The 27,859-nt window shown below is 52.4% G+C and overlaps 12 protein-coding genes across 24 annotated transcripts; 7 read left to right on the plus strand and 5 right to left on the minus strand.

Moving 5' to 3' along the window:
* Positions 1-371: 371 nt before the first annotated feature.
* On the plus strand, positions 372-19,099 carry LOC101879568 (scale keratin-like). Of its 4 annotated transcripts, none has more exons than XM_034073437.1 (3): positions 372-494; positions 600-995; positions 18,824-19,099. In XM_034073437.1, the coding sequence occupies exon 2, from the start codon at positions 624-626 to the stop codon at positions 987-989; it is 366 nt and encodes a 121-aa protein (XP_033929328.1). In that variant the 5' UTR covers positions 372-494; positions 600-623; the 3' UTR covers positions 990-995; positions 18,824-19,099. The 4 variants fall into 4 exon arrangements, with proteins under 4 accessions (XP_033929328.1, XP_033929327.1, XP_033929326.1 ...); XM_034073436.1 differs by lacking the exon at positions 18,824-19,099 and adding an exon at positions 10,160-10,438; XM_034073435.1 differs by lacking the exon at positions 18,824-19,099 and adding an exon at positions 5,758-5,935.
* LOC117438052 (scale keratin-like) lies at positions 600-14,765 on the plus strand. 2 transcript variants are annotated; one of them, XM_034073424.1, is made up of 2 exons: positions 600-623; positions 14,115-14,765. In XM_034073424.1, the coding sequence occupies exon 2, from the start codon at positions 14,115-14,117 to the stop codon at positions 14,478-14,480; it is 366 nt and encodes a 121-aa protein (XP_033929315.1). In that variant the 5' UTR covers positions 600-623; the 3' UTR covers positions 14,481-14,765. The 2 variants fall into 2 exon arrangements, with proteins under 2 accessions (XP_033929315.1, XP_033929314.1); XM_034073423.1 differs by lacking the exon at positions 600-623 and adding an exon at positions 13,584-13,709 and having other exon boundaries at positions 14,094-14,765.
* On the minus strand, positions 3,132-12,774 carry LOC117435849 (scale keratin-like). 4 transcript variants are annotated; one of them, XM_034073427.1, is made up of 3 exons: positions 12,650-12,774; positions 12,149-12,544; positions 3,132-3,410 (listed from the first exon to the last, which is right to left on the minus strand). In XM_034073427.1, exon 2 carries the CDS (start codon positions 12,518-12,520, stop codon positions 12,155-12,157), a length of 366 nt encoding a protein of 121 aa, XP_033929318.1. In that variant the 5' UTR covers positions 12,521-12,544; positions 12,650-12,774; the 3' UTR covers positions 3,132-3,410; positions 12,149-12,154. The 4 variants fall into 4 exon arrangements, with proteins under 4 accessions (XP_033929318.1, XP_033929319.1, XP_033929317.1 ...); XM_034073428.1 differs by lacking the exon at positions 3,132-3,410 and adding an exon at positions 7,420-7,821; XM_034073426.1 differs by lacking the exon at positions 3,132-3,410 and adding an exon at positions 11,748-11,977.
* LOC101874491 (scale keratin-like) lies at positions 3,132-21,625 on the minus strand. 2 transcript variants are annotated; one of them, XM_034073433.1, is made up of 2 exons: positions 21,602-21,625; positions 3,132-3,782 (listed from the first exon to the last, which is right to left on the minus strand). In XM_034073433.1, the coding sequence occupies exon 2, from the start codon at positions 3,780-3,782 to the stop codon at positions 3,417-3,419; it is 366 nt and encodes a 121-aa protein (XP_033929324.1). In that variant the 5' UTR covers positions 21,602-21,625; the 3' UTR covers positions 3,132-3,416. The 2 variants fall into 2 exon arrangements, with proteins under 2 accessions (XP_033929324.1, XP_005140177.2); XM_005140120.3 differs by lacking the exon at positions 21,602-21,625 and adding an exon at positions 4,196-4,321 and having other exon boundaries at positions 3,132-3,803.
* LOC117438054 (scale keratin-like) lies at positions 5,099-5,935 on the plus strand. Its single transcript, XM_034073438.1, has 2 exons — positions 5,099-5,256; positions 5,362-5,935. The coding sequence occupies exon 2, from the start codon at positions 5,386-5,388 to the stop codon at positions 5,749-5,751; it is 366 nt and encodes a 121-aa protein (XP_033929329.1). The 5' UTR covers positions 5,099-5,256; positions 5,362-5,385; the 3' UTR covers positions 5,752-5,935.
* On the minus strand, positions 7,420-8,435 carry LOC101879739 (scale keratin-like). Its single transcript, XM_031042240.2, has 2 exons — positions 8,322-8,435; positions 7,420-8,217 (listed from the first exon to the last, which is right to left on the minus strand). Exon 2 carries the CDS (start codon positions 8,191-8,193, stop codon positions 7,828-7,830), a length of 366 nt encoding a protein of 121 aa, XP_030898100.2. The 5' UTR covers positions 8,194-8,217; positions 8,322-8,435; the 3' UTR covers positions 7,420-7,827.
* On the plus strand, positions 9,773-10,438 carry LOC117438056 (scale keratin-like). Its single transcript, XM_034073440.1, has one exon. It carries the CDS (start codon positions 9,788-9,790, stop codon positions 10,151-10,153), a length of 366 nt encoding a protein of 121 aa, XP_033929331.1. The 5' UTR covers positions 9,773-9,787; the 3' UTR covers positions 10,154-10,438.
* Positions 11,748-21,861, minus strand: LOC101876920 (scale keratin-like). 3 transcript variants are annotated; one of them, XM_034073430.1, is made up of 3 exons: positions 21,731-21,861; positions 21,230-21,625; positions 11,748-12,148 (listed from the first exon to the last, which is right to left on the minus strand). In XM_034073430.1, exon 2 carries the CDS (start codon positions 21,599-21,601, stop codon positions 21,236-21,238), a length of 366 nt encoding a protein of 121 aa, XP_033929321.1. In that variant the 5' UTR covers positions 21,602-21,625; positions 21,731-21,861; the 3' UTR covers positions 11,748-12,148; positions 21,230-21,235. The 3 variants fall into 3 exon arrangements, with proteins under 3 accessions (XP_033929321.1, XP_033929320.1, XP_005140267.2); XM_034073429.1 differs by lacking the exon at positions 11,748-12,148 and adding an exon at positions 16,073-16,474; XM_005140210.3 differs by lacking the exon at positions 11,748-12,148 and having other exon boundaries at positions 20,828-21,625.
* On the minus strand, positions 16,073-17,133 carry LOC117438053 (scale keratin-like). Of its 2 annotated transcripts, XM_034073432.1 has the most exons (3): positions 16,976-17,133; positions 16,475-16,870; positions 16,073-16,302 (listed from the first exon to the last, which is right to left on the minus strand). In XM_034073432.1, the coding sequence occupies exon 2, from the start codon at positions 16,844-16,846 to the stop codon at positions 16,481-16,483; it is 366 nt and encodes a 121-aa protein (XP_033929323.1). In that variant the 5' UTR covers positions 16,847-16,870; positions 16,976-17,133; the 3' UTR covers positions 16,073-16,302; positions 16,475-16,480. The 2 variants fall into 2 exon arrangements, with proteins under 2 accessions (XP_033929323.1, XP_033929322.1); XM_034073431.1 differs by having other exon boundaries at positions 16,073-16,870.
* LOC117438055 (scale keratin-like) lies at positions 17,925-19,099 on the plus strand. The gene is made up of 2 exons (XM_034073439.1): positions 17,925-18,036; positions 18,431-19,099. Exon 2 carries the CDS (start codon positions 18,452-18,454, stop codon positions 18,815-18,817), a length of 366 nt encoding a protein of 121 aa, XP_033929330.1. The 5' UTR covers positions 17,925-18,036; positions 18,431-18,451; the 3' UTR covers positions 18,818-19,099.
* A 424-nt stretch (positions 21,862-22,285) lies between the features above and the next one.
* Positions 22,286-23,414, plus strand: LOC106023571 (scale keratin-like). 2 transcript variants are annotated; one of them, XM_034073421.1, is made up of 2 exons: positions 22,286-22,465; positions 22,786-23,414. In XM_034073421.1, the coding sequence occupies exons 1-2, from the start codon at positions 22,301-22,303 to the stop codon at positions 23,173-23,175; spliced, it is 555 nt and encodes a 184-aa protein (XP_033929312.1). In that variant the 5' UTR covers positions 22,286-22,300; the 3' UTR covers positions 23,176-23,414. The 2 variants fall into 2 exon arrangements, with proteins under 2 accessions (XP_033929312.1, XP_033929313.1); XM_034073422.1 differs by having other exon boundaries at positions 22,306-22,418; positions 22,786-23,409.
* A 2,987-nt stretch (positions 23,415-26,401) lies between these two features.
* LOC101875303 (scale keratin-like) lies at positions 26,402-27,841 on the plus strand. The gene is made up of 2 exons (XM_031054637.2): positions 26,402-26,542; positions 27,165-27,841. Exon 2 carries the CDS (start codon positions 27,199-27,201, stop codon positions 27,562-27,564), a length of 366 nt encoding a protein of 121 aa, XP_030910497.2. The 5' UTR covers positions 26,402-26,542; positions 27,165-27,198; the 3' UTR covers positions 27,565-27,841.
* The last annotated feature ends 18 nt before the right edge of the window (positions 27,842-27,859 follow it).

Raw genomic sequence — 27,859 nt, forward strand, 5'->3', positions numbered from 1 at the left:
TGCCTGCAAAGATCAAGGGAGAGGGCACCGATATGGCTGCAGGCACTGTCCATTGACTTCTGCCCATCTGGGCCAGCAAGAGTCCCTGTGCTCTTCTTTCCTGATGTAAGTGGTGTAAGGAGCACAGATGCCCACTCGGGTCCATGTATCATTGGATGTGGCCAGCCCAGACCCAGAACTGAAAGGTCCTTGACTGTGTGCGGGGAGCTTTGGAGGAACATTGTTGTGTGGGGGAGATGTTAGCTGTCCTGGAGCCCACAGACCAGAATTGGGAGGGAAGGAAGCTTGGAAGCAGCATGTGCTGTTCTGGCAAGGAGATGCTGACTCAAAGAATGGCAAGAGCCAGACAGCTCTGTCATCACTGTCAGGGAGGTGGTTCCAACTCTGCAGATTGGTCGAGGAAGCCCTGAGTTGTGGCAAGGCCGGTATAAAAGCTGAGCCTCTGCCAGTCTCTCCCAAGCACCACTCGGGTCCCCTTCTCCTCAGGGAACAGGGTAAGTCTGGGAGTGCTTGTCCTCTACTCCCCATGCTCTATGCCCAAGCTGTCAAGCTTGGGAGTTATCTTTTGTTGCTCTCTTGCAATCTCTGACTTCTTGCAGAGCACCATCCCATTGCAAACCAAGATGTCTTGCTACGACGTGTGCCCACCAAGAACCAGCGTGGCCGTCCCCCAGCCCATCGCTGAGAGCTGCAACGAGCTGTGTGCCCGCCAGTGTGCCAACTCTTCAGCCTTCATCCAGCCACCGCCTGTGGTTGTCACCTTCCCCGGCCCCATCCTCAGCTCCTTCCCCCAGCAAGCCGTGGTGGGCTCCTCCGGAGCACCTGCCTTTGGGGGCAACCTGGGGCTGGGAGGCCTCTACGGTGCTGGGGCCACTCAGGCCTCGGGGGGTCTCTGCACCTTTGGCAGACCCTACGCTCCTGCCGCCTGCAGCCCTTTGGCTCTGCCCCGCTACAGCCAGAGCCTGCGGAACTCCTGTGGGCCCTGCTAGAGCCAGGTCAGCATCTCCATTCCCTGCTGGGGTGAGATAGCTTGCACAGGCTCCTGAGGAGCACTGAGCATCCTCATCCCCAGACAAGGCCTTGATAGCTGCCAATGTCGAATGCCCTCCTCTCATCCCTGCTCTCTTCTGCCCTCTGCTCTCCTCCCTTCCCTTCTCTTTCTCAGCTGACACAGGGGCATGATCTAGAACCAAAACCCTGAGGTGATGATGGGCCAAGTCCGGGGGATCTGGAATGCTTCAGCAAAGGGGTATGCCACTCTTGAAGCCATGCTCTGGAGATAATGCCTCTGTTTCCTCCAAGAATTGACCATCAGGCTCTCTGGTATTTGCAATCCGGTTCTGTGATAGTCTTTTCTGCCTCTCTGTGCACAATAAAGTTTTCTTGCATCTAAGCTTTGTCTCCCTCCCTTCTTCTCCCTGCTGGGGAGACCATGGAGGCAGGTGCCAGGCAAGTGTGGGAGGACAAATGCTGGTCCTGAGATGCCCAGGTTAGGTGAGCGTGGATCCTGTTGAATCAAGAAACATTCAGTCAGGCTGGAGAAAAGCTTTTGGTGGGTCTTGCAGGAGCTGGAGAGAGGGCAGAGATCTAGACAGGCTCAGGCAGTGCTCTTCTGCCTTCTCTTCACCACCTTGGAGTGGCACCATCTCCAACAGGTCGTGATGCTCTGCAGAAACAATACAGCATTTCAAGGCATCTGCACAGAGGAGTCTTGATTACAGAGAGCATTAAACCCTGTGCCATAAATGTGGCAGGGGTTGTGAAGAGCATTTTGTTCAGGAAAGGCTTTGGGGATGAGTAGGGACACCAAGGGGAGGAGGTTCCAGAAACACACCTTGGCCAAAAGCATTCAGATCTACCCTGTGCTACAGACATTACATGTGGTGAAGTCCTGCTTTTCAGGAGATGGCTGAACATCTGCTGTTGATGGCAAGTCTGTAATGAATTGCTTCCTTGTTTTGCTTGCCTGCATTGTGTTTGCTTCCCCTACAGAGAATTCTTTTCCTCATCCCATGAGTTTTCTCAGTTTTAGTCCTCCAAATCTCAGCCCATCCCAGAGGGGAGGTTGTGAGTAAGCTGCTCTGTGGTGTTTAGGGGACCAGCGGGGAAGAAAGCAGGAAAATGTCATGACAGAGAGAACTTTAACTATGACGAGGGCATCAGGGAGCCGGTTTAAGTACTGCTCGTGCAGTGGATGCCCACAGGTTCTAAGCAGTGTGCACACAGGGAAGCTGTGAAGAAGCTGGAGCCAGGCTCTTTTCAGAGGTGTCCAGTGCCAGGACTACAGGAAATGGGATCCAGGGAAACCTCAACTTCCCAAGACGGATTTTTCACTGTTAGAATGAGCAAGTACTGGAAGAGGTTGTCGTGGAGCTTGTGGAGTCTCTCTGCTTGGAGATGGACTATAGCCTCTGGACGTGGTGCTGGGCAGCCATCTCCAGGTGATCTTGCTTGAGACAGCAGCATGACAAGATGCCTTCCTTGCAAAGGCTGCTCCCACTCTCATCAAGCTGTGATTCCTGTCATTTAATGTGTGCATCAGGGAAACAGGCTGGGGCAATCAAGTTGGTCTGTGCTGGGAGATAGCAATAGGAAAAGAGAAGGAAGGGGAAGAAGAAGAGGGAAAAAGCAGAAGTGTAAGGGGATGAAGAAGAGGTAAGGGGTTGAATAAGTGAGGAAGTAATGAAGCAGAGGAGGAGAAATCAGACAGCCAAAGGAAGGGAAATGGATAGGAAAAGGAATGGGAAATGGAAGCAGAGGCCTTCTATCTCCTCTATTCCGCAGCATCAAGCAGAGCCAAGGAGGCACACAGGGCTGGAGCCACTGCGCACCTTGCCCCTGCCTGCTTCTAGTCCCTGGTTCAGAGCCAGTGATGCTCAAGGAAGTTGAAGGCTTGCAGATGCCTTCGGGCTGCATGTCCTGCTGACAAGGGAGCAAGCGCCTTCAGCCTGGGCTGCTGGACCTCAGCTGTCTCTCCATGTGTGTCCAGAGCTCCCCAGAATCAGCTAAGCCTGGCTTTGCTGCTGCCGGGGCTGGAAGACTACCACGGCCTGCCTGGCATGGCCCTGAGCAGGACCAGGAAAGCCTGGTAGGCCAGGCTGGGCTGTGACAGAAAGGTGCAGAGGCAGACATTGGATACAGGCTTGTTTTATTGCAGTGGAGAAAGACACATAGGGCAGAAGACAGAAGCTTTTCCTTCACAGTTTCTGGAGAGGTGTTCCTTCAAACTTCTTCCAGCTGGAGGATGCTTCAGAGACAAGAAAGATCCTTGTGGGATTCTGGAGGAGTAAAACATTTGGGCAGAGGCAGGAGCAAGGAGGAGGAGAAGGGTCATGGAAAGAGGGAAAGCAAGGTAATAAAAAGAGGAGGCTTAAGGGTGAGGTGTTCCAGGAACTCTGGGGAATGTGGGGCTGGCTCTAGCAGGACCCACAGGAGTTCCGCAGGCTCTGGCTGTAGCGGGGCAGAGCCAAAGGGCTGCAGGCGGCAGGAGCGTAGGGTCTGCCAAAGGTGCAGAGACCCCCCGAGGCCTGAGTGGCCCCAGCACCGTAGAGGCCTCCCAGCCCCAGGTTGCCCCCAAAGGCAGGTGCTCCGGAGGAGCCCACCACGGCTTGCTGGGGGAAGGAGCTGAGGATGGGGCCGGGGAAGGTGACAACCACAGGCGGTGGCTGGATGAAGGCTGAAGAGTCGGCACACTGGCGGGCACACAGCTCGTTGCAGCTCTCAGCGATGGGCTGGGGGACGGCCACGCTGGTTCTTGGTGGGCACACGTCGTAGCAAGACATCTTGGTGCGAGAGAGCTGAGCCTGCAATACCAAAGACAGGTGTCATGAGTGAGGGCTTGATTCCCCACATATGGAAGTGCTGTATTTTTTCTCATGCTGCCATGGAGCTACAGGGGCCAGAGACACTGCCTTGCCTGCACTGCCCAAAACTTGTCTTTAACCCATCCATTTAATATCTATACCCCACTCTTCATGCACAGAGTCCATACATTCCATTCCCCAGACCCTGTGCTGATGCTGGCTCTCTTGTCTTCGCCAGGCGGCTCTATCCTCCATCCTTCCACCTTCATTTAGGGCTGTTTGAAAACCCCAGCCTGCTGCCCGCTTGGCCACTGTGCCAGAGTTCTCCTGGCCAGGGAGTCCCTTGCTGGCCTCGGCCATCAGGAGGCAGATCCCCGCAGGCACACACCTACCCTTTTCCTGAGCAGAGCAAGGCAGGAGCGGTGGATGGCAGCTCTCAGCCTGGGCAGTGCTTTTATACTGGCTGGTGAGGGTGGGGAGCAGTGGCCGCTCTGGGGGCACGTGGCTCATGGTGCCCAATTCCAGGGCTCCTCCCTGCTTGGTGCGGGGCAGTTTTGCTGACAATGTTCCCTCACCAGCCCCAACCCGCTCTATCAGCCCCAGCAATTACCCTGCTTGGTTGCTTGACAGCTGCCACCTCATGGGTCAAATTGTCCCCACTGGCTTTTCATTATCTCCATGTGTTAGAGGGCACGCAGCGTGACAAAGGCTGACTGCAAGTGCCATGCGTGCCATGGCTCTTCCTCACGGGCTTGATCTCAGGGTCCCCTCAGGCGTTCTCTGCAGAGCCACAGGGCAGACAAGGGTGCTGAGGAAGAATTTGCCTTGTCAAGGCTTTCTGCACATCAGTGACAGTGTGACGTGCTCCCAGCGTCCATTATCTGCAGAAGCGTGAGGTAATGAAATGCCAAATCAAAGGCATTCCTCTTGGGATCTGCCTACTCAGCACCGTTTATCACTGCCTGCTAAGATCAAGGGAGAGGGCACCGATATGGCTGCAGGCACTGTCCATTGACTTCTGCTGATCTGGGCCAGCAAGAGTCCCTGTGCTCTTCTTTCCTGACACAAGTGGTGTAAGGAGCACAGATGCCCACTCGGGTCCATGTATCATTGGATGTGGCCAGCCCAGACCCAGAACTGAAAGGTCCTTGACTGTGTCCGGGGAGCTTTGGAGGAACATTGTTGTGTGGGGGAGATGTTAGCTGTCCTGGAGCCCACAGATCAGAATTGGGAGGGAAGGAAGCTTGGAAGCAGCATGTGCTGTTCTGGCAAGGAGATGCTGACTCAAAGAATGGTAAGAGCCAGACAGCTCTGTCATCACTGTCAGGGAGGTGGTTCCAACTCTGCAGATTGGTCGAGGAAGCCCTGAGTTGTGGCAAGGCCGGTATAAAAGCTGAGCCTCTGCCAGTCTCTCCCAAGCACCACTCGGGTCCCCTTCTCCTCAGAGAACAGGGTAAGTCTGGGAGTGCTTGTCCTCTACTCCCCATGCTCTATGCCCAAGCTGTCAAGCTTGGGAGTTATCTTTTGTTGCTCTCTTGCAATCTCTGACTCCTTGCAGAGCACCATCCCATTGCAAACCAAGATGTCTTGCTACGACGTGTGCCCACCAAGAACCAGCGTGGCCGTCCCCCAGCCCATCGCTGAGAGCTGCAACGAGCTGTGTGCCCGCCAGTGTCCCGACTCTTCAGCCTTCATCCAGCCACCGCCTGTGGTTGTCACCTTCCCCGGCCCCATCCTCAGCTCCTTCCCCCAGCAAGCCGTGGTGGGCTCCTCCGGAGCACCTGCCTTTGGGGGCAACCTGGGGCTGGGAGGCCTCTACGGTGCTGGGGCCACTCAGGCCTCGGGGGGTCTCTGCACCTTTGGCAGACCCTACGCTCCTGCCGCCTGCAGCCCTTTGGCTCTGCCCCGCTACACCCAGAGCCTGCGGAACTCCTGTGGGTCCTGCTAGAGCCAGCCCCAAATACCTTAGAGTTTTGGGACATGTTACCCCTAGGCATCCTCTCTTATTTCCCCTACTTTTCTGCTGCTGAGAGAAGCCTGAAGGAACACCTTTTATGGAACCCAGAAGAAAAATCTCCCTGCTTCTGCGTTATGTGACAGTTTTCCGTTCAATAAAGCAAACCTGCATCCAATTCCTGTCTTTGTACTTTTATGTTACTGCCCACCCTGCTCCTCATCCGGCCCGTGCCTGCCAGACCACGGCAGTCTTCCAGTCCTAACTGCACAGCCAGGCTGAGCTGCCTTTAGGGCACAACACAGCCTGGAATGCTCTGGACATGCATGGCCCCACCGCTGCACTCAGTGGGCCCAGGGTAATGGTGCTCTGTTGACACAGGGATCCTGGACAACGCAGAGATGATAATATGATCAAGTGATTGCCCACCTTTATTAGATACAGTGCTCTTCTTATGCTCTTACACTTTTATGTAACAGCCTTGGATACTGAGCTCTAATTGGTTAGTCTTGAGGTTACTATCATTCACAGAGCTAATGTTTACAACTTGTTATAATTGTGATTAAATACCTTACTCTAAAAATACAGTGGGAAACTACAACCTTGGCAGGGATCATTCTCTGCACGAAAACATGGAAAATTACAGAGGTATAACAAGACAACTTACCTTGTTTAGGCCTGCCAAGAAGCTTATTTTAGAGTAAGAAGACTCAGGATATCGGAATTGCTCACTATGTAGCCTTGGCTCTATAAGAACCCCACATCGCTCCCCTCCCAGCAGGACATGTAGCCCTAGGGTATCTGTAGACCTCCAGACTTCTTGTGCACCAGTGGGTTTGCACAGGGAACTAGAGAAAGCCTGAGGCAATGCTTGTAGTGGCTCCAACTGTGTGTCTCCCCTCATCTGCTTGAGGCTCTGTGGGAGAAAGCAAAATGGAGACCTCCCCTTCCTCTTCCCTATGCTGGTCCCTTTCTTCCTCCTCTGTTCCGTTCCCTCCTCCTCCCTTAACATCTTTCTTCTACTTCCTCTTCTTTCTCAATTACTTTCTCTTTTTCCCTTGCTAACTCCAAACACAGATCAGCACGCTCACTGCTCTGTGGTTCCCTGCTGCACACACAAAATCACAGGGATCACAGTTTGGTGACAGTGAGAGCAGCCTTTGCAGGGAGAGCATTTTGTCCTGCTGTTACTTCAAGATGGATCACACAGAGCTGGCTGCCCAGCACCATTTCCAGGGGCTTTTGTGCATCTCCAAGCACAAAGACTCCACAAGATCTGAACTTTTGCCAGCAATTCCTCATTCTCATGATGAAAAAAAGGCTTGGAATGTTGAAGTACAGCCTATTTCTTTTTGCTGGAGCCCATTTACTCTAGGCCTGACACTGGACATCTTTGAAAAGAGCATGACTGTCTTGCTGCAGCACAGCTTCAGAAACTGTCATGGTTCAGATATGGTGCCACTCATAGGCAGTGAAGAGCAGGCATAGGAACTCTGCAAGAGCCTGTTCTGATCTCTGTCTTTTCCCCAGCAACTGTGAGACCAACATCACCCACCCTCCCATAACTGGGGCATCCCAGGACCAGCATTTGCCCTCTTACATTTTCCTGTCAACCACCTCAGTGGACTACCCAGCTGGAAGAAGAAGGGAGGAAGACAAAGCTTAGAGGCAGGAAAACTTTATTGTGCATACAGGGGCAGAAAAGACTGTCATAGAGTCAGTGAACAAATCCAAGATAAATTGGCTGCCACATCTTAGGGGAAGCAGAGGCATCTATTCCAGGACATAGCTTTTGGCTCCGCATGCCCCCTTGGCTTGATATTCCGGATTTGTAGAATTAGCTAAGCAGCCCCAAAGGGAATTTGGGTGCAGGGTCAGTACCCTATGACAAATGAGAACAGAAGGATGGTGAGAAGAGCAGAGGGCAGGAGAAGATGACAGTGATAAACAGAGGGCATGTGATATAGCTGCCTGCCCAGGCCACAGCAGGGATGAGGATGCTCAGGGCTCCTCAGGAGCCTGTGCATGGCATTTCACCCCTGTGGGGGTGAAGGTGCAGATGGGCTGCCTCTAGCAGGGCCCACAGGTGTCCCACATCCTCTGGGTGTAGCGGGGCAGAGCCAAAGGGCTGCAGGCGGCAGGAGCGTAGGGTCTGCCAAAGGTGCAGAGACCCCCCGAGGCCTGAGTGGCCCCAGCACCGTAGAGGCCTCCCAGCCCCAGGTTGCCCCCAAAGGCAGGTGCTCCGGAGGAGCCCACCACGGCTTGCTGGGGGAAGGAGCTGAGGATGGGGCCGGGGAAGGTGACAACCACAGGCGGTGGCTGGATGAAGGCTGAAGAGTCGGGACACTGGCGGGCACACAGCTCGTTGCAGCTCTCAGCGATGGGCTGGGGGACGGCCACGCTGGTTCTTGGTGGGCACAGGTCGTAGCAAGACATCTTGGTTTGCAATGGGATGGTGCTCTGCAAGAAGTCAGAGATTGCAAGAGAACAGAAGGGGGAATACACAAGACAGAAAGGCCAGGGCTGGAGCAAGGAGCTACAAGATAAAACACTCACAGACTTACCCAACTCCCCAAGGAGATGTTGACCAGAGAGGTGCTTGGGAGAGACTGACCGAGACACAGCTTTTATACCTGCTGTGCCATGGCTCAGCACCACCTGAGCCAATCTGCAGAAGTGGAATCACCTGTCTGCCTGTGATGATGGGGCTGTCTTACTGCTGCCCCTCCCTGAGTCAGCATCTCCTTGCCAGAACAGCACATGCTGCTTCCAGGTTTCCTCCCCTCCTAATTCTGCTCTGTGGTCTACATGACAGCTAACATGTCCCCCACACAACCCGGAGCCTCCCCAGCACCCCAGACACTGTAAAGGCCCTCACAGTGCTGGGGCAGGGCTGGAAATACCTTGTGATGTGTGGGCCCAACTGGGTATCTGTGCACCTTAAATCATGTACCTCAGGATAGAAAAGTACAATAACTTTTTTTGCCCCAACATAAGAGAGGTAGAAGGTCAATGCCTCTAGGCAGATGGAAGCTAGGTTCTCTTAGCAGGAGAGTTGTTCAGGGTGCTGAGCAGGCAGAGCACAACTGGAGTGCCTTTGATCAGGCATTTCGTAACCTCTTGCCCCTGTAGATAATTGACACAGGCTACAAGTCACAGAGTTGCTCATGTGCAGGAATCATTTGAAAGGATAATTGTTGCCCACTGAAAGCACTCCGGTCTGCCCTGTGACTCTGCAAAAAATGCCTGAAGATGTCCTAAGAGAAAGCCCGTGAGGAAGAGCCATGGCACGCATGGCACTTGCAGTCAGCCTTTGCCACGCTGCGTGCCCTCTAACACATGGAGATAATGAAAAGCCAGTGGGGACAATTTGACCCATGAGGTGGCAGCTGTCAAGCAACCAAGCAGGGTAATTGCTGGGGCTGATAGAGCGGATTGGGGCTGGTGAGGGAACATTGTCAGCAAAACTGCCCCGCACCAAGCAGGGAGGAGCCCTGGAATTGGGCACCATGAGCCACGTGCCCCCAGAGTGGCCGCTGCTCCCCACCCTCACCAGCCAGTATAAAAGCACTGCCCAGGCTGAGAGCTGCCATCCACCGCTCCTGCCTTGCTCTGCTCAGGAAAAGGGTAGGTGTGTGCCTGCGGGGATCTGGCTCCTGTGTTCGAGGATTGTGTGGAACTCCATGGATATGACAGCTCTGGCATGTGGCCATAGGGACAACAGGCTGGGATTTTCAAACAGCCCTAAGTGATGGCAGAAGAAGGAAGGATGGAGCCGACTGGCGAGGACACGATAGCCAGCATCAGCACAGGCTCTGGGGAAAGGAATGTGTGGACTCTGAGAGCGAAGAGTAGGGTATAGATTTTGAATGGATGGGTCAAAGACAAGCGTTGGGCAGTGCAGGCAAGGCAGTGTCTCTGGCCCATGTAGCATGAGAAAAAATGCAGCACTTCCATACGTGGGGAATCAAGCCCTCACTAATGACACCTGTCTTTGGTATTGCAGGCTCAGCTCTCTTCTCACACCAAGATGTCTTGCTACGACCTGTGCCCACCAAGAACCAGCGTGGCCATCCCCCAGCCCATCGCTGAGAGCTGCAACGAGCTGTGTGCCCGCCAGTGTGCCGACTCTTCAGCCTTCATCCAGCCACCGCCTGTGGTTGTCACCTTCCCCGGCCCCATCCTCAGCTCCTTCCCCCAGCAAGCCGTGGTGGGCTCCTCCGGAGCACCTGCCTTTGGGGGCAACCTGGGGCTGGGAGGCCTCTACGGTGCTGGGGCCACTCAGGCCTCGGGGGGTCTCTGCACCTTTGGCAGACCCTACGCTCCTGCTGCCTGCAGCCCTTTGGCTCTGCCCCGCTACAGCCAGAGGCTCTGGAACTCCTGTGGGTCCTGCTAGAGCCAGCCCCACATTCCCCAGAGTTCCTGGGACACCTCACCCTTAAGCCTCCTCTTTTTATTACCTTGCTTTCCCTCTTTCCATGACCCTTCTCCTCCTCCTTGCTCCTGCCTCTGCCCAAATGTTTTACTCCTCCAGAATCCCCCAAGGAACTTTCTTGTCTCTGAAGCATCCTCCAGCTGAGAGAAGTTTGAAGGAACACCTCTCCAGAAACTGTGAAGGAAAAGCTTCTGACTTGTGCCCTATGTGTCTTTCTCCACTGCAATAAAACAAGCCCGCATCCAATGTCTGCCTCTGCATCTTTCTGTCACAGGCCAGCCTGGCCTACCAGGCTTTCCTGGTCCTGCTCAGGGCCATGCCAGGCAGGCCGTGGTAGTCTCCCAGCCCCGGCAGCAGCAAAGCCAGGCTTAGCTGATTCTGGGGAGCTCTGGACACACACGGGGAGACAGCTGAGGTCCAGCAGCCCAGGCTGAAGGCGCTTGCTCCCTTGTCAGCAGGACATGCAGCCCGAAGGCATCTGCAAGCCTCCAGCTTCCTTGAGCATCACTGGCTCTGAACCAGACACTAGAAGCAGGCAGGGGCAAGGTGCGCAGTGGCTCCAGCCCTGTGTGCCTCCTTGGCTCTGCTTGATGCTCTGCAGGAGAAAGGAGATAGAAAGCCTCTGCTTCCATTTCCCTGGATCTCATTTCCTGTAGTCCTGGCACTGGACACCTCTGAAAAGAGCCTGGCTCCAGCTTCTTGACAGCTTCCCTTCAGGCCTGTTTGCATAGTGGTTAGAACCCGTGGGCAACTGCTGCTTGAGCAGCACTTAAACCAGCTCCCTGATGCCCTTGCCACAGGAGAGATCCTCTCCATCCTGCAATTATTTTCCTGCTTTCTTCCCAGCTGGTCCCCTAAACACCACAGAGCAGCTTGCTCACGTGCTCCCCACTGGGAGGGTCTGAGATTTGGAGGACTAAAACTGAGAAAACTCATGGGATGAGGAAAAGAATTCTCTGTAGGGGAAGCAAACACAATGCAGGCAAGCAAAACAAGGAAGCAATTCATTACAGACTTGCCATCAACAGCAGATGTTCAGCCATCTCCTGAAAAGCAGGACTTCACCACATGTAATGTCTGTAGCACAGGGTAGATCTGAATGCTTTTGGCCAAGGTGTGTTTCTGGAACCTCCTCCCCTTGGTGTCCCTACTCATCCCCAAAGCCTTTCCTGAACAAAATGCTCTTCACAACCCCTGCCACATTTATGGCACAGGGTTTAATGCTCTCTCTAATCAAGACTCCTCTGTGAAGATGCCTTGAAATGCTGTATTGTTTCTGCAGAGCATCACGACCTGTTGGAGATGGTGCCACTCCAAGGTGGTGAAGAGCAGGCAAAAGAGCACTGCCTGAGCCTGTCTAGATCTCTGCCCTCTCTCCAGCTCCTGCAAGACCCACCAAAAGCTTTTCTCCAGCCTGACTGAATGTTTCTTGATTCAACAGGATCCACCCTCACCTAACCTGGGCATCTCAGGACCAGCATTTGTCCTCCCACACTTGCCTGGCACCTGCCTCCATGGTCTCCCCAGCTGGGAGAAGAAGGGAGGGAGACAAAGCTTAGATGCAAGAAAACTTTATTGTGCACAGAGAGGCAGAAAAGACTATCACAGAACCGGATTGCAAATACCAGAGAGCCTGATGGTCAATTCTTGGAGGAAACAGAGGCATTGTCTCCAGAGCATGGCTTCAAGAGTGGCATACCCCTTTGCTGAAGCATTCCAGATCCCCCGAACTTGGCCCATCATCCCCTCAGGGCCTTCTGGTTCAAGATCATGCCCCTGTGGCAACTGAGAAATGAGAAGGGAAGGGAGGAGATCAGAGGGCAGAAGAGAGCAGGGATGAGAGGAGGGCATTCGACATTGGCTGCTATCAAGGCCTTGTCTGGGGATGAGGATGCTCAGTGCTCCTCAGGAGCCTGTGCAAGCTATCTCACCCCAGCAGGGTATGGAGATGCTGACCTGGCTCTAGCAGGGCCCACAGGAGTTCCGCAGGCTCTGGGTGTAGCGGGGCAGAGCCAAAGGGCTGCAGGCAGCAGGAGCGTAGGGTCTGCCAAAGGTGCAGAGACCCCCCGAGGCCTGAGTGGCCCCAGCACCGTAGAGGCCTCCCAGCCCCAGGTTGCCCCCAAAGGCAGGTGCTCCGGAGGAGCCCACCACGGCTTGCTGGGGGAAGGAGCTGAGGATGGGGCCGGGGAAGGTGACAACCACAGGCGGTGGCTGGATGAAGGCTGAAGAGTCGGGACACTGGCGGGCACACAGCTCGTTGCAGCTCTCAGCGATGGGCTGGGGGACGGCCACGCTGGTTCTTGGTGGGCACAGGTCGTAGCAAGACATCTTGGTTTGCAATGGGATGGTGCTCTGCAAGAAGTCAGAGATTGCAAGAGAGCAACAAAAGATAACTCCCAAGCTTGACAGCTTGGGCATAGAGCATGGGGAGTAGAGGACAAGCACTCGCAGACTTACCCTGTTCTCTGAGGAGAAGAGGACCCGAGTGGTGCTTGGGAGAGACTGGCAGAGGCTCAGCTTTTATACCGGCCTTGCCACAACTCAGGGCTTCCTCGACCAATCTGCAGAGTTGGAACCACCTCCCTGACAGTGATGACAGAGCTGTCTGGCTCTTGCCATTCTTTGAGTCAGCATCTCCTTGCCAGAACAGCACATGCTGCTTCCAAGCTTCCTTCCCTCCCAGTTCTGATCTGTGGGCTCCAGGACAGCTAACATCTCCCCCACACAACAATGTTCCTCCAAAGCTCCCCGGACACAGTCAAGGACCTTTCAGTTCTGGGTCTGGGCTGGCCGCATCCAGTGATACATGGACCCGAGTGGGCATCTGTGCTCCTTACACCACTTGTGTCAGGAAAGAAGAGCACGGGGACTCTTGCTGGCCCAGATGGGCAGAAGTCAATGGACAGTGCCTGCAGCCATATCGGTGCCCTCTCCCTTGATCTTAGCAGGCAGTGATAAACGGTGCTGAGTAGGCAGATCCCAAGAGGAATGCCTTTGATTTGCTTTTCATTACCTCACGCTTCTGCAGATAATGGACGCTGGGAGCACGTCACACTGTCACTGGTGTGCAGAAAGCCTTGACAAGGCAAATTCTTCCTCAGCACCCTCGTCTGCTCTGTGGCTCTGCAAAGAACGCCTGAGGGGACCTTGAGATCAAGCCCGTGAGGAAGAGCCATGGCACGCATGGCACTTGCAGTCAGCCTTTGTCACGCTGCGTGCCCTCTAACACATGGAGATAATGAAAAGCCAGTGGGGACAATTTGACCCATGAGGTGGCAGCTGTCAAGCAACCAAGCAGGGTAATTGCTGGGGCTGATAGAGCGGGTTGGGGCTGGTGAGGGAACATTGTCAGCAAAACTGCCCCGCACCAAGCAGGGAGGAGCCCTGGAATTGGGCACCATGAGCCATGTGCCCCCAGAGCGGCCGCTGCTCCCCACCCTCACCAGCCAGTATAAAAGCACTGCCCAGGCTGAGAGCTGCCATCCACCGCTCCTGCCTTGCTCTGCTCAGGAAAAGGGTAGGTGTGTGTGTGCCTGTGGGGCTGTGGCTCCTGATGGCCGAGGCCAGCCAGGGACTCCCTGGCCAGGAGAACCCTGGCACAGTGGCTATGTGGGCAGCAGGCTGGGATTTGAAACAGCCCTAAATGATGGTGGAAGGATGGAGGATGGAGCCGCCTGGCGAGGACAAGAAAGCCAGCATCAGCACAGGCTCTGGGGGAGGGAATGTGCGTGAAGAGTAGGGTGTAGATTTTGAATGGATGGGTCAAAGACAAGCGTTGGGCAGTGCAGGCAAGGCAGTGTCTCTGGCCCATGTAGCTCCAGGGCAGCATGAGAAAAAATACAGCACTTCCATATGTGGGGAATCAAGGCCTCACTCATGGCACCTATCCTTGGTATTGCAGGCTCAGCTCTCTCGCACCAAGATGTCTTGCTACGACCTGTGCCCACCAAGAACCAGCGTGGCCGTCCCCCAGCCCATCGCTGAGAGCTGCAACGAGCTGTGTGCCCGCCAGTGTCCCGACTCTTCAGCCTTCATCCAGCCACCGCCTGTGGTTGTCACCTTCCCCGGCCCCATCCTCAGCTCCTTCCCCCAGCAAGCCGTGGTGGGCTCCTCCGGAGCACCTGCCTTTGGGGGCAACCTGGGGCTGGGAGGCCTCTACGGTGCTGGGGCCACTCAGGCCTCGGGGGGTCTCTGCACCTTTGGCAGACCCTACGCTCCTGCTGCCTGCAGCCCTTTGGCTCTGCCCCGCTACAGCCAGAGGCTCTGGAACTCCTGTGGGTCCTGCTAGAGCCAGCCCCACATTCCCCAGAGTTCCTGGGACACCTCACCCTTAAGCCTCCTCTTTTTATTACCTTGCTTTCCCTCTTTCCATGACCCTTCTGCTCCTCCTTGCTCCTCCCCGTGTCCAGATTTTTTACTCCTCCAGAATCCCCCAAGGATCTTTCTTGTCTCTGAAGCATCCTCCAGCTGGAAGAAGTTTGAAGGAACACCTCTCCAGAAACTGTGAAGGAAAAGCTTCTGACTTCTGCCCTATGTGTCTTTCTCCACTGCAATAAAACAAGCCTGCATCCAATGTCTGCCTCTGCACCTTTCTGTCACAGCCCAGCCTGGCCTCCCAGGCTTTCCTGGTCCTGCTCAGGGCCATGCCAGGCAGGCCGTGGGAGTCTCCCAGCCCCGGCAGAAGCAAAGCCAGGCTTAGCTGATTCTGGGGAGCTCTGGACACACACGGGGAGACAGCTGAGCTCCAGCAGCCCAGGCTGAAGGCGCTTGCTCCCTTGTCAGCAGGACATGCAGACCGAAGGCATCTTCAAGCCTCCAGCTTCCTTGAGCATCACTGGCTCTGAACCAGGGACTAGAAGCAGGCAGGGGCAAGGTGTGCAGTGGCTCCAGCCCTGTGTGCCTCCTTGGCTCTGCTTGATGCTCTGCAGGAGAAAGGAGATAGAAAGCCTCAGCTTCCATTTCCCTGGATCTCATTTCCTGTAGTCCTGGCACAGGACACCTCTGAAAAGAGCCTGGCTCCAGCTTCTTGACAGCTTCCCTTCAGGCCTGTTTGCATAGTGGTTAGAACCCGTGGGCAACTGCTGCTTGAGCAGCACTTAAACCAGCTCCCTGATGCCCTTGCCACAGGAGAGATCCTCTCCATCCTGCAATTATTTTCCTGCTTTCTTCCCAGCTGGTCCCATAAACACCACAGAGCAGCTTGCTCACGTGCTCCCCACTGGGATTGGCTGAGATTAGGAGGACTAAAATTCAGAAAACTCATGGGATGAGGAAAAGAATTCTCTGTAGGGGAAGCAAACACAATGCAGGCAAGCAAAACAAGGAAGCAATTCATTACAGACTTGCCATCAACAGCAGATGTTCAGCCATCTCCAGAAAAGCAGGACTCCACCACATGTAACGTTTGTAGCACAAGGTATAGCTGAATGCTTTTGGCCAAGGTGTGTTTCTGGATCTTGCTCCCTTTGCTGTCCCTACTCACCCCCACAGCCTTTCCTGAACAAAATGCTCTTCACAACCCCTGCCACATTTATGGCACAGGGTTTAATGCTCTCTCACCAAGTCTCCTCTGTGCAGATGCCTCGAAATGCTATATTGTTTCTGCAGAGCATCACGACCTGCTGGAGATGGTGCCACTCCAAGGTGGTGAAGAGAAGGCAGAAGAGCACTGCCTGAGCCTGTCTAGATCTCTGCCCTCTCTCCAGCTCCTGCAAGACCCACCAAAAGCTTTTCTCCAGCCTGACTGAATGTTTCTTGATTCAACAGGATCCACCCTCACCTAACCTGGGCATCTCAGGACCAGCATTTGTCCTCCCACACTTGCCTGGCACCTGCCTCCATGGTCTCCCCAGCTGGGAGAAGAAGGGAGGGAGACAAAGCTTAGATGCAAGAAAACTTTATTGTGCACAGAGAGGCAGAAAAGACTATCACAGAACCGGATTGCAAATACCAGAGAGCTTGATGGTCAATTCTTGGAGGAAACAGAGGCATTGTCTCCAGAGCATGGCTTCAAGAGTGGCATACCCCTTTGCTGAAGCACTCCAGATCCCCCGAACTTGGCCCATCATCCCCTCAGGGCCTTCTGGGTCCAGATCATGCCCCTGTGTAAACTGAGAAGAGAGAAGGGAAGGGAGGAGATCAGAGGGCAGAAGAGAGCAGGGATGAGAGGAGGGCATTCGACATTGGCAGCTCTCAAGGCCTTGTCTGGGGATGAGGATGCTCAGTGCTCCTCAGTAGCCTGTGCAAGCTATCTCACCCCAGCAGGGGTATGGAGATGCTGACCTGGCTCTAGCAGGGCCCACAGGAGTTCCGCAGGCTCTGGGTGTAGCGGGGCAGAGCCAAAGGGCTGCAGGCAGCAGGAGCGTAGGGTCTGCCAAAGGTGCAGAGACCCCCCGAGGCCTGAGTGGCCCCAGCACCGTAGAGGCCTCCCAGCCCCAGGTTGCCCCCAAAGGCAGGTGCTCCGGAGGAGCCCACCACGGCTTGCTGGGGGAAGGAGCTGAGGATGGGGCCGGGGAAGGTGACAACCACAGGCGGTGGCTGGATGAAGGCTGAAGAGTCGGGACACTGGCGGGCACACAGCTCGTTGCAGCTCTCAGCGATGGGCTGGGGGACGGCCACGCTGGTTCTTGGTGGGCACACGTCGTAGCAAGACATCTTGGTTTGCAATGGGATGGTGCTCTGCAAGAAGTCAGAGATTGCAAGAGAGCAACAAAAGATAACTCCCAAGCTTGACAGCTTGGGCATAGAGCATGGGGAGTAGAGGACAAGCACTCACAGACTTACCCTGTTCTCTGAGGAGAAGGGGACCCGAGTGGTGCTTGGGAGAGACTGGCAGAGGCTCAGCTTTTATACCGGCCTTGCCACAACTCAGGGCTTCCTCGACCAATCTGCAGAGTTGGAACCACCTCCCTGACAGTGATGACAGAGCTGTCTGGCTCTTGCCATTCTTTGAGTCAGCATCTCCTTGCCAGAACAGCACATGCTGCTTCCAAGCTTCCTTCCCTCCCAGTTCTGATCTGTGGGCTCCAGGACAGCTAACATCTCCCCCACACAACAATGTTCCTCCAAAGCTCCCCGGACACAGTCAAGGACCTTTCAGTTCTGGGTCTGGGCTGGCCACATCCAATGATACATGGACCCGAGTGGGCATCTGTGCTCCTTACACCACTTATGTCAGGAAAGAAGAACATGGGGACTCTAGCAGGCCCAGATCAGCAGAAGTCAATGGACAGTGCCTGCAGCCATATCGGTGCCCTCTCCCTTGATCTTAGCAGGCAGTGATAAACGGTGCTGAGTAGGCAGATCCCAAGAGGAATGCCTTTGATTTGGCATTTCATTACCTCACGCTTCTGCAGATAATGGACGCTGGGAGCACGTCACACTGTCACTGGTGTGCAGAAAGCCTTGACAAGGCAAATTCTTCCTCAGCACCCTCGTCTGCTCTGTGGCTCTGCAAAGAACGCCTGAGGGGACCCTGAGATCAAGCCCGTGAGGAAGAGCCATGGCACGCATGGCACTTGCAGTCAGCCTTTGTCACGCTGCGTGCCCTCTAACACATGGAGATAATGAAAAGCCAGTGGGGACAATTTGACCCATGAGGTGGCAGCTGTCAAGCAACCAAGCAGGGTAATTGCTGGGGCTGATAGAGCGGGTTGGGGCTGGTGAGGGAACACTGTCAGCAAAACTGCCCCGCACCAAGCAGGGAGGAGCCCTGGAATTGGGCACCATGAGCCACGTGCCCCCAGAGCGGCCGCTGCTCCCCACCCTCACCAGCCAGTATAAAAGCACTGCCCAGGCTGAGAGCTGCCATCCACCGCTCCTGCCTTGCTCTGCTCAGGAAAAGGGTAGGTGTGTGTGTGCCTGCGGGGCTCTGGCTCCTGATGGCCAAGGCCAGCAAGGGACTCCCTGGCCAGGAGAACTCTGGCACAGTGGCTATGTGGGCAGCAGTATGGACTGGCCAGACTGCCCTGAGCCACGTTAGGAGGCAGAAAAATGGTGCTGCATGGCCAGGACATGCAGATCCAGGATCAACATAGGTTCTGAGGAATTGGTTGTTTGGGCTCTATTTGTTGAGAGTAGGTCCTTGAGTTTGTCTTCAGGGAAAGCAGTGGTCAGTGCGGGATAGGCAGTGGCTGTCTTACCTCCAGCCGCAGGACAGGTTTAGGAAAAGGTCACCCTTTGTCAGGGGGGGTTTTGGCCTTCACTCATGACACCATTCCTTGATGCCTTGTATTGCAGGCTCAGCTCTCTCACACCAAGATGTCTTGCTACGACCTGTGCCCACCAAGAACCAGCGTGGCCGTCCCCCAGCCCATCGCTGAGAGCTGCAACGAGCTGTGTGCCCGCCAGTGTCCCGACTCTTCAGCCTTCATCCAGCCACCGCCTGTGGTTGTCACCTTCCCCGGCCCCATCCTCAGCTCCTTCCCCCAGCAAGCCGTGGTGGGCTCCTCCGGAGCACCTGCCTTTGGGGGCAACCTGGGGCTGGGAGGCCTCTACGGTGCTGGGGCCACTCAGGCCTCGGGGGGTCTCTGCACCTTTGGCAGACCCTACGCTCCTGCCGCCTGCAGCCCTTTGGCTCTGCCCCGCTACACCCAGAGCCTGCGGAACTCCTGTGGGCCCTGCTAGAGCCAGCCCCACATTCCCCAGAGTTCCTGGAACACTTCACCCTTAGGCCTCCTGCCGTTTTTTCTCCGATTTCTCTCTATCCATGATGCCTTTTCTCCTTGCTCCTTCCCATGCCTGCATGTGTAACTCCACCAGTGTTCCATGAGGAAATTGCTTATATCTAATGCAGCCACTGCCTGGAGAAAGCCTGAAGGAAAACCTCTCCTGAAGCCCAGAAGGAAAATCAGCATGTTTCTGCCTTATGTTTATTTCTGTACTGCAATAAAACAAGCATCCATTCAAGGTCTGTTTCTGCATCATTCTGTCACAGGCCAGCCTGGGCTGCAGTGTTTACTGGTCCTGCTCAGTGCCCAGCCAGACAGGCCATGGCAGTCTTCCAGCCCTGGCAGCAGAGCCACACTGAGCTGCTTTGGGGACACCCCACAGCCTGGGCCCTGCTGAACACACACATCCTCAGAACTAAGCTCCAGAAACACAGGCTGAAGGTGGCTGCTCACCTGCCAGCAGGACATGCATCCCTAGGGCATCTGCAGACTTGCAGCCTGCTTGCACATCAGTGTGTCTACACCATGGCCTGAATGCAGTCAGAGGTAAGGTCTGCAGTGGCTACAGCCCTGTGAGCCTCCTTGGCACTACTTGAGACCCTAAGAGAGAAAGCAAAGGGGAGGCTTTACCTTCCTTATGCCTATGTTGGTCCCTTCCCTTTCCCTTTCTTTGTCTTTTTTTCCTATTCCCTCCTTCTAATTCTTCCCCTTCTCCCTTCTTCTTCCCCTTCTGCTTCTCTCTTCTTCCCCTTCCTTCTCTTTCTCCCTCCATAACACCCAGCACAGAATTATAGCCACTAGGTGCTCCTTGGCTCTCCGTTGCACACACAGAATTACAGGAATCACAGCCTGATGACAGCAGGAGAAGCCTTTGCAGGGAGGGCATCTTGTCATGCTGCCTCCTTAAACAGGGACACTGGGAGCTGGCTGCCCAGCACCATGTCCAGGGGGCTTTTGCACCTCTACAAGGGCAGAGACTTCTCAAGACCCCATGCCAAGTGGTGTCAGTGCTTGCTCAGTCTTACCCTGCAGAAAGGGGCTTGGGATGTTAAGAATGAGACTCCTGTGTTTCTCTGGAGCCCATTCCCTCAAGACTTGGCACTGACACTGTGGAAAAGAGCCTGGCTCCCTCTTCTCAGCACCTTCCCTTCAGATATTTACACACATTGATGAAACTCCCTGAGCATCCTCTACATGTGGAGTAGTCCCAGCTCACTGATCCACTCACCACAAGACAGATTCTCCCTGTCCTGCCATCATTTTCCTGCTTTAACCCCAGCTAGCCACTAAACACCACAGAGCAGCTTCCCTCTACCTCCCTCCTGGGATGGGGAAAGAGGGATAAAATTGAGAAAACTTGTGGGATGAGAGAAAGACACCTCCATAAGGGAAGCAAATGCCATGCAGGCAAGCAAAGCAAACCAAGGTGTTCATTCTCCAAGTGCAGCAGATGTTCAGCCACCACCAGGAAAGCAGGGCCCCATCACATGTAGTTGTTGCAGCACAGGATACAGTGGAATTTCCTTGTCCAGAGCATGTTTCTAGCTCTTGCTCACCTTGGTGTAGCCCGACACCCCAGGGCTTTTCCTGACAAGCTACACTTCACAACCCACAGCCATGTCCCTGACATGCACGTTAATACTCGCTTTTGCCAGCCTCCTCTGTGCAGATGCTTGGAGATGCTGTGGTGCTGATGCACAGCACTGGGGGCCTGCTGGAACAACTGCAGCTCTTGGGGAGAAGAGCAGGCACAGGAGCACTGCCAGAACCTATTCTGATCTCTTCCCTTTCATCAGCTCTTCAAGCCCCACCAAACACTTTTCTCCATTCTGCCTACATGCTCTGTGTCCCACCACCACCCACCTTCACCTAACCTGAGCATCTCAGGATCATTTGCCCTCCTACAACTGCCCTTCACCTGCCTCTAAATCTCTACAACCGGGAGAACTAAGGAGGGAGACAAAGCTTGGATGCAGGAAAACTTTATTGTTCCCAGAGGGGCAGCAGAGACTGTCACAGAATCAGCAGGCAAATCCCAGAGAGACTGAGTGCTACATCTTTGGGGAAACAGAGGCATTTTCTCAAAAGAATGACTTCTGGCTCTGCATGCATCCCTTGGTGTGGCATTACAGATCCCCAGGACTCGACCCGTCAGCCTCCAAGGCCTTTCGGGTTCAGCTCTTGCCCCATGTTATAATTGAGAATACAGGGGAGGGGAGGAGAGCAAAGGGCAGAAGAGAGCAGAGATGAGCAGAATGTGTGTGGCACTGGCAGGTATCAAGACCTTGGCTGGGGATGGGGATTTTCAGCACCCCCCAGTGCCTTGTGCCAGCCATGTCACTCCTGTGGAGGTGTTGGTGGGCATGTCCTGGCTCTAGCAGGGCCCACAGGAGTTCCGCAGGCTCTGGGTGTAGCGGGGCAGAGCCAAAGGGCTGCAGGCAGCAGGAGCGTAGGGTCTGCCAAAGGTGCTGAGACCCCCCGAGGCCTGAGTGGCCCCAGCACCGTAGAGGCCTCCCAGCCCCAGGTTGCCCCCAAAGGCAGGTGCTCCGGAGGAGCCCACCACGGCTTGCTGGGGGAAGGAGCTGAGGATGGGGCCGGGGAAGGTGACAACCACAGGCGGTGGCTGGATGAAGGCTGAAGAGTCGGGACACTGGCGGGCACACAGCTCGTTGCAGCTCTCAGCGATGGGCTGGGGGACGGCCACGCTGGTTCTTGGTGGGCACACGTCGTAGCAAGACATCTTGGTTTGCAATGGGATGGTGCTCTGCAAGAAGTCAGAGATTGCAAGAGAGCAACAAAAGATAACTCCCAAGCTTGACAGCTTGGGCATAGAGCATGGGGAGTAGAGGACAAGCACTCGCAGACTTACCCTGTTCTCTGAGGAGAAGAGGACCCGAGTGGTGCTTGGGAGAGACTGGCAGAGGCTCAGCTTTTATACCGGCCTTGCCACAACTCAGGGCTTCCTCCACCAATCTGCAGAGTTGGAACCACCTTCCTGCCCCCGATGACGGGGCTGTCAGGCTCCTGCCCCTCCCTGAGTCAGCATCCCCTTGCCAGAGCAGAGCATTCTGCTTACAGGCTTCTTTCCCTACCCATTCTGCTTCGTGGGCCTCAGGAACTGTAATTCTTGCTCAGCAGCAGCAGCCCTGTCTGCCCTGTGACTCTGCAAAGAAAGCTTGAGGGGGCCCCAAAACCAAGCCCTTGGTGAAGAGTTATGGCACGCATGGCACTTGCGGTCAGCATTTGTCACTCTGCGTGCCCTCTAACACATGGAGATAATGAAAAGCCAGTGGGGACAATTTGACCCATGAGGTGGCAGCTGTCAAGCAACCAAGCAGGGTAATTGCTGGGGCTGATAGAGCGGGTTGGGGCTGGTGAGGGAACATTGTCAGCAAAACTGCCCCGCACCAAGCAGGGAGGAGCCCTGGAATTGGGCACCATGAGCCACGTGCCCCCAGAGCGGCCGCTGCTCCCCACCCTCACCAGCCAGTATAAAAGCACTGCCCAGGCTGAGAGCTGCCATCCACCGCTCCTGCCTTGCTCTGCTCAGGAAAAGGGTAGGTGTGTGCCTGTGGGGCTCTGCCTGGTCAGGAGAGCTCTCACAGTAAGTGTCATGCTGGCAGCAGTGTGGGATGGCCAGAGTGCTCTGATCCAAGGCAGGAGGAGGGAGAAAGGAGCTCTGTGGCCAGGACCGGCAGAGCCAGGATCAGCACAGGCTCTGAGGAAGGGACTGTGTGACCTCAGTGTTTGGAGAGTAGGGTGCTGAGGGGGGCTGGATGGGACAGGCACAGGTGTTGGACAGTGCGGGCAAGGCAATGGCTTTGGCCCCTGCAGCCCCAGAAAAATATGATGAACATGTCATAGCTCCACCAGGGTGATCTGGCCATTGCTCATGACACCCATGCTTGGTGCCTTCTGTTGCAGGCTCAGCTCTCTTCTCACACCAAGATGTCTTGCTACGACCTGTGCCCACCAAGAACCAGCGTGGCCGTCCCCCAGCCCATCGCTGAGAGCTGCAACGAGCTGTGTGCCCGCCAGTGTCCCGACTCTTCAGCCTTCATCCAGCCACCGCCTGTGGTTGTCACCTTCCCCGGCCCCATCCTCAGCTCCTTCCCCCAGCAAGCCGTGGTGGGCTCCTCCGGAGCACCTGCCTTTGGGGGCAACCTGGGGCTGGGAGGCCTCTACGGTGCTGGGGCCACTCAGGCCTCGGGGGGTCTCTGCACCTTTGGCAGACCCTACGCTCCTGCTGCCTGCAGCCCTTTGGCTCTGCCCCGCTACAGCCAGAGGCTCTGGAACTCCTGTGGGTCCTGCTAGAGCAACTGCTATAGCCTTCATACCTGTCAGTAAAGGAATTACTTAGTAGAAGCTATTCATGCCCATCTTAATCTTTTCTGTGAACACTTTTCTGGGGTTTTTTTTTGTTTCACTCAAGTTTCACACATCTTTTCCCTAATATGCCCTTTTGTGTATTTTCAATGTGTTATATTTTCACATTTCTTTTGGTTTGTCATTATCTTTATAATTTGTGACATAAACCTGTGTAAAATATTGTATTTAGTTAGTTGAATTTTTAACTTGACAACTGTAAAACTAAAAGTGTTCATCTGCATTTTTTCTTTTCTTTTTATTCTTCTTGTTCTCATATTTTTTTTTGTTTTGTATCATCAGTCTGATTTTCCAGCATTTTTTTTCCAATAAATCCTTTAAGCATCACATTTTCCGTGTGGTTTTTAAATCTTTTCTTATTCTAATTAGTTTTTGAGGATTCAGCTAATCCTATACCTGGTTATTGCACAGAAGATATTATGCTTCACTTCTTGAGTCTATAGTGTCTGTTTTCTTCCAATTATATTTTACCTTTCTGATTTTTACAGATATTCTATGATTTATATTTTTGAGCAGTACTAGTCATTCATGGCCATGTTAGTACACATTTAGTGGAGAGCAACAGAGTTAAGGACTGAGAATAGGTGTTTCCATCTTTTCCATACTGTATGTATTTTCTTTCTCTCAATATTTGTATTTATCTTCTAGCATTATATCCTGCACCTTACCTGCATGATTTTTTGGGTGTTGTCTATTCTGTGTAGTTGACCTTCATCATCATATGATTATCAATATAATTTAAAATAAATGATTAATTTTCTTTGGTTGGTTATGTTACTATTACACATAAACCTTCACTTTCTTTATCTTCCATGAAAATACATTCCACCTTCTCTCCTACAATAAAATTTGTCACACTTGCTTAGTTTTAAGAGTACTTTAGAACAGTAACAGATCTCCAGACCAATGAAATATTCCTGTCTCTTATTTAATGCAGAAATTATTATTCATTTTTAAAATATGACCTTTAAACTCTCCTTGTCTCTTGTATTTAACATTTGATCTCACCCTTCCTGATTGCTTAAAGGTCTAGAGAGATACTGGAAAGAACAGGAGGTTTTTATCACAGTCTGTGAAGCTCTTGCTCAAGACAGCTGTAGACACTGTGAAAGGAGCACACTGCCATGGATGGCACAAAAGGGAAAGCAGGGCAGAGACAGAGCTGGCCAGCCCCAGCAACTAGGAACCACAACCTGATTAGTGAAGTGATATGATTAAGAGCATCTCCCTGTTTAGACTGATGATAATAATCACCATTGGGACACACAAGTCTCATTATAACAACAAACCAGCACGCACAAATCATTAGTCAGTGCTTCTAAAGTGCTTTGTTATACTTTGTTCTGGAGAGGTTAGAGAAAATCTGCAATAAGCACTTTTTTCCCACGGGAACCCCCAAAGACATTTTGTAACTGACAGAGCATTTAAATCACAATGTTATTAAATACAGAATAATGCTACCAAGTGGCAAGAGAAACTAGAGAACTTTGATGTGGAGAGAGTTTGTTGCCCTGAGAGGGCAGTGAAACACAACTTGCTCTGACTTGCAGACTTTGTGAATCAAGGCAAGGAATTCACCCCTAGGCTGGGAGATGTGGATTGCAGTAATTCACTTTCTATGCCTGGAAAGTGTTTGGTTGGTTTTATTTTTGTTGTTGTTTTTATTTTCTTCCCCTGCAGTAAATGCAGGATAATTTTTTTGGGGAAACAGTCACTTTAGCCAGCTATTGTTTCCACCTACCTTCCCAGCCACAACTCCTCCCAAAGTGCAACAATACATGTCAGAACAAACCCCACAACCTAAGCAAAATTCCTTTATCGCTTGAAGATAAAATGAAAACACCAGGATGAAGCTGTATCACAGCAAGAAGTATTCACCTTCATCATTGCAGGTATTAAGATATTTCAGCTCTGGGGAATTTCACTGGTATGACAATGAGAAGGGTCTGTAAAATGCCTTGGACATGCACAAGACATTTAAAGTTGGATAAAAGACACTGACTGTCCTCTGAAAAAACACAGAAAAAGTGTAAATAATCACAATGTATGTAGGTTTTTTTTTCCTCTGGAAAGTATAGTTCAAAATACTAACATAATACAGCAAATGTGGAAACTTATACTAACAGAGGATTTGATTCAGAAAGTTGAAAGGTCATTTTTTTTTAATGAAAGAGCTATGTTAATGTTGACCCATGACTTCCAATGGCACAATTCCAATGATTTCATTAAAGTAATGGCGTGCACCATCTTGTTTCCTGCACATTAGAGTAAATGTGATTGTGTAACACTGAAGCATCTAAATCATTCACACATTTTCATACATTAACCCAACACAAAATGCTCACAGAGTTGAACACCAACTCATGAATGTTTGTGAAATCATTCCAAATAACCTTTTCCCAAGAAGCTCCAGAACATACTTGATAAGAGTTGACACCCATGACATCTAACAAAACCTCTTTATCTGCTTCTTCTATTTGTCCTCAAAATTCTACTTGTTTTGGTGCATCACGGGCCTCATACATATCTAGATGGTGATTTCTTTGGCTTCTTGGCTCAAATCACAGTCAGCAGAACCATGAGCTCTTTTAAAGTTGAATTTCAATTCCCACTTAACCTCTTTTAGTGAAACAAAAATACTTCTACATAGGATTGAGTTGCCATTCAAAAGACTGTTTCTCCCTATGGAAAGCTTCTGGGGAATTGTCATGGGTATTGTATGATCTCTGATATTTGTGATCACTTTAAATACAGCTTAGATCAATTAAGTCTATTTAAGTTAGGGATAGAAATGACAAAATCCTGGGTAGTCCTAGGAGAAGCTGCACTCTGTCTCCCATTAATTTACGAGACAGATTAAAGGACTGTTAAGGAAAAATGTACATGTCAGCCAAAGATGAGTCTTACAAAACCTCTGAGCAAACAAGTGTATGACAACTTTGTAAAGGAAGAAGTAACATGTGGAGTCAGCTTAATGCACGTGGCAATTCCTGTGAAGTCATCATAATGATACAAGGAATTACAACTGTAACCAATTAAGACCCAAGATTAAAGAAATCGTGATGGTGTAACACGGATATCACACGATGTGAGAATTTGAATAGAATCATAAGCACAACAAACACAAAACTTTCATGACTCAAAGCTCTTAAACAATTGCTGTTAGGCAGCTAAAGGCAAACCCCAGCACCAAGGGAGATTCAAACCCCATTGGAATGCTGAGAAACTCTATATAAGCTATAGTCCAAGAGTTCATCCACACACATCTTCGGGCTTGTTCGGCCTCCTGAGATTCGTAAGTATGATTTTTCAGTCTATTTCTATTTATTTAATCAGAATGTGTATCAGAGTAGTAGAAGAAGATTCCTATGAGCATTACTAAGGTTTTGTCCAGGGTGTGAGTACAGAAACTCTGAGAAAAATATTTGAGTGTTCTAAGTAAAAGCTAAAAATCACAGCTGAAAATATTATTTCAGATTATTATTTTAGTACTTCATAAAAATAAAGGTAAATTTATAAGATAATCATCTTTTCATATGTGTTCAGCATCTTTCTGGGAGATATAAATAAACCCTCCTATTTCAAGCAAAGCCACATTTAACTTGACTCTGTTTCCCCACTTTATGAACCCTGTGGTAGATGTGATAGTTCTTAAATTGTTCTTCTGTGTGCATGTTTGCAGGAAGCGTAATACACATCCACATAAGCCCAGAAAAAAGATCCTTCAGTGATGAATGGTCATTCCTGGGTAGATTTATATACAGCCCGAAAATTTGGATCCAGGTGCTCAGCTAGTGTTAAGAAAGTTGATCAAGGCTGAATATAAAATATATGCTATAGCACACAAAAGCACATCATAGTAATTTCATATGTCAGCATTTTGAAATTTATCTCATAAATCTTCTGCCTTTTTTTAGTCTTTTCCATTTCCAATTTCCACCCCACACCAAGATGTCTTGCTACGACATGTGCCCACCAAGAACCAGCGTGGCCGTCCCCCAGCCCATCGCTGAGAGCTGCAACGAGCTGTGTGCCCGCCAGTGTCCCGACTCTTCAGCCTTCATCCAGCCACCGCCTGTGGTTGTCACCTTCCCCGGCCCCATCCTCAGCTCCTTCCCCCAGCAAGCCGTGGTGGGCTCCTCCGGAGCACCTGCCTTTGGGGGCAACCTGGGGCTGGGAGGCCTCTACGGTGCTGGGGCCACTCAGGCCTCGGGGGGTCTCTGCACCTTTGGCAGACCCTACGCTCCTGCTGCCTGCAGCCCTTTGGCTCTGCCCCGCTACAGCCAGAGCCTGCGGAACTCCTGTGGGCCCTGCTAGAGCCAGCTGCAAAGCCTCCAGGTTTTGCAGCCCATACTCCTCACCCCAATACAACCAGTTCCTCCACAGCACCTGTGGGCCCTGCTAAAAGTAGCAGGAGCATCTGTGCTTAGTCTCCTGAAAGTATCAATGTCCTTTGGACTAATGATCTACATTATTTCTGTCTTGGTTCTCATTTTCTGGTGGTTGAGGATATTTGTTTGTCAATGAAGGAGAGGTTTGAGCTGTTTTCCTGTAACTTTCATTCCGATTAAAGTTCTGCTGCATAATACAGTCATCTTTCTGCTTAACCCAT

The sequence above is a fragment of the Melopsittacus undulatus genome (assembly GCF_012275295.1).
Source record: "Melopsittacus undulatus isolate bMelUnd1 chromosome 20 unlocalized genomic scaffold, bMelUnd1.mat.Z SUPER_20_unloc_1, whole genome shotgun sequence".
In the NCBI taxonomy this organism is placed as follows: domain Eukaryota; kingdom Metazoa; phylum Chordata; class Aves; order Psittaciformes; family Psittaculidae; genus Melopsittacus; species Melopsittacus undulatus.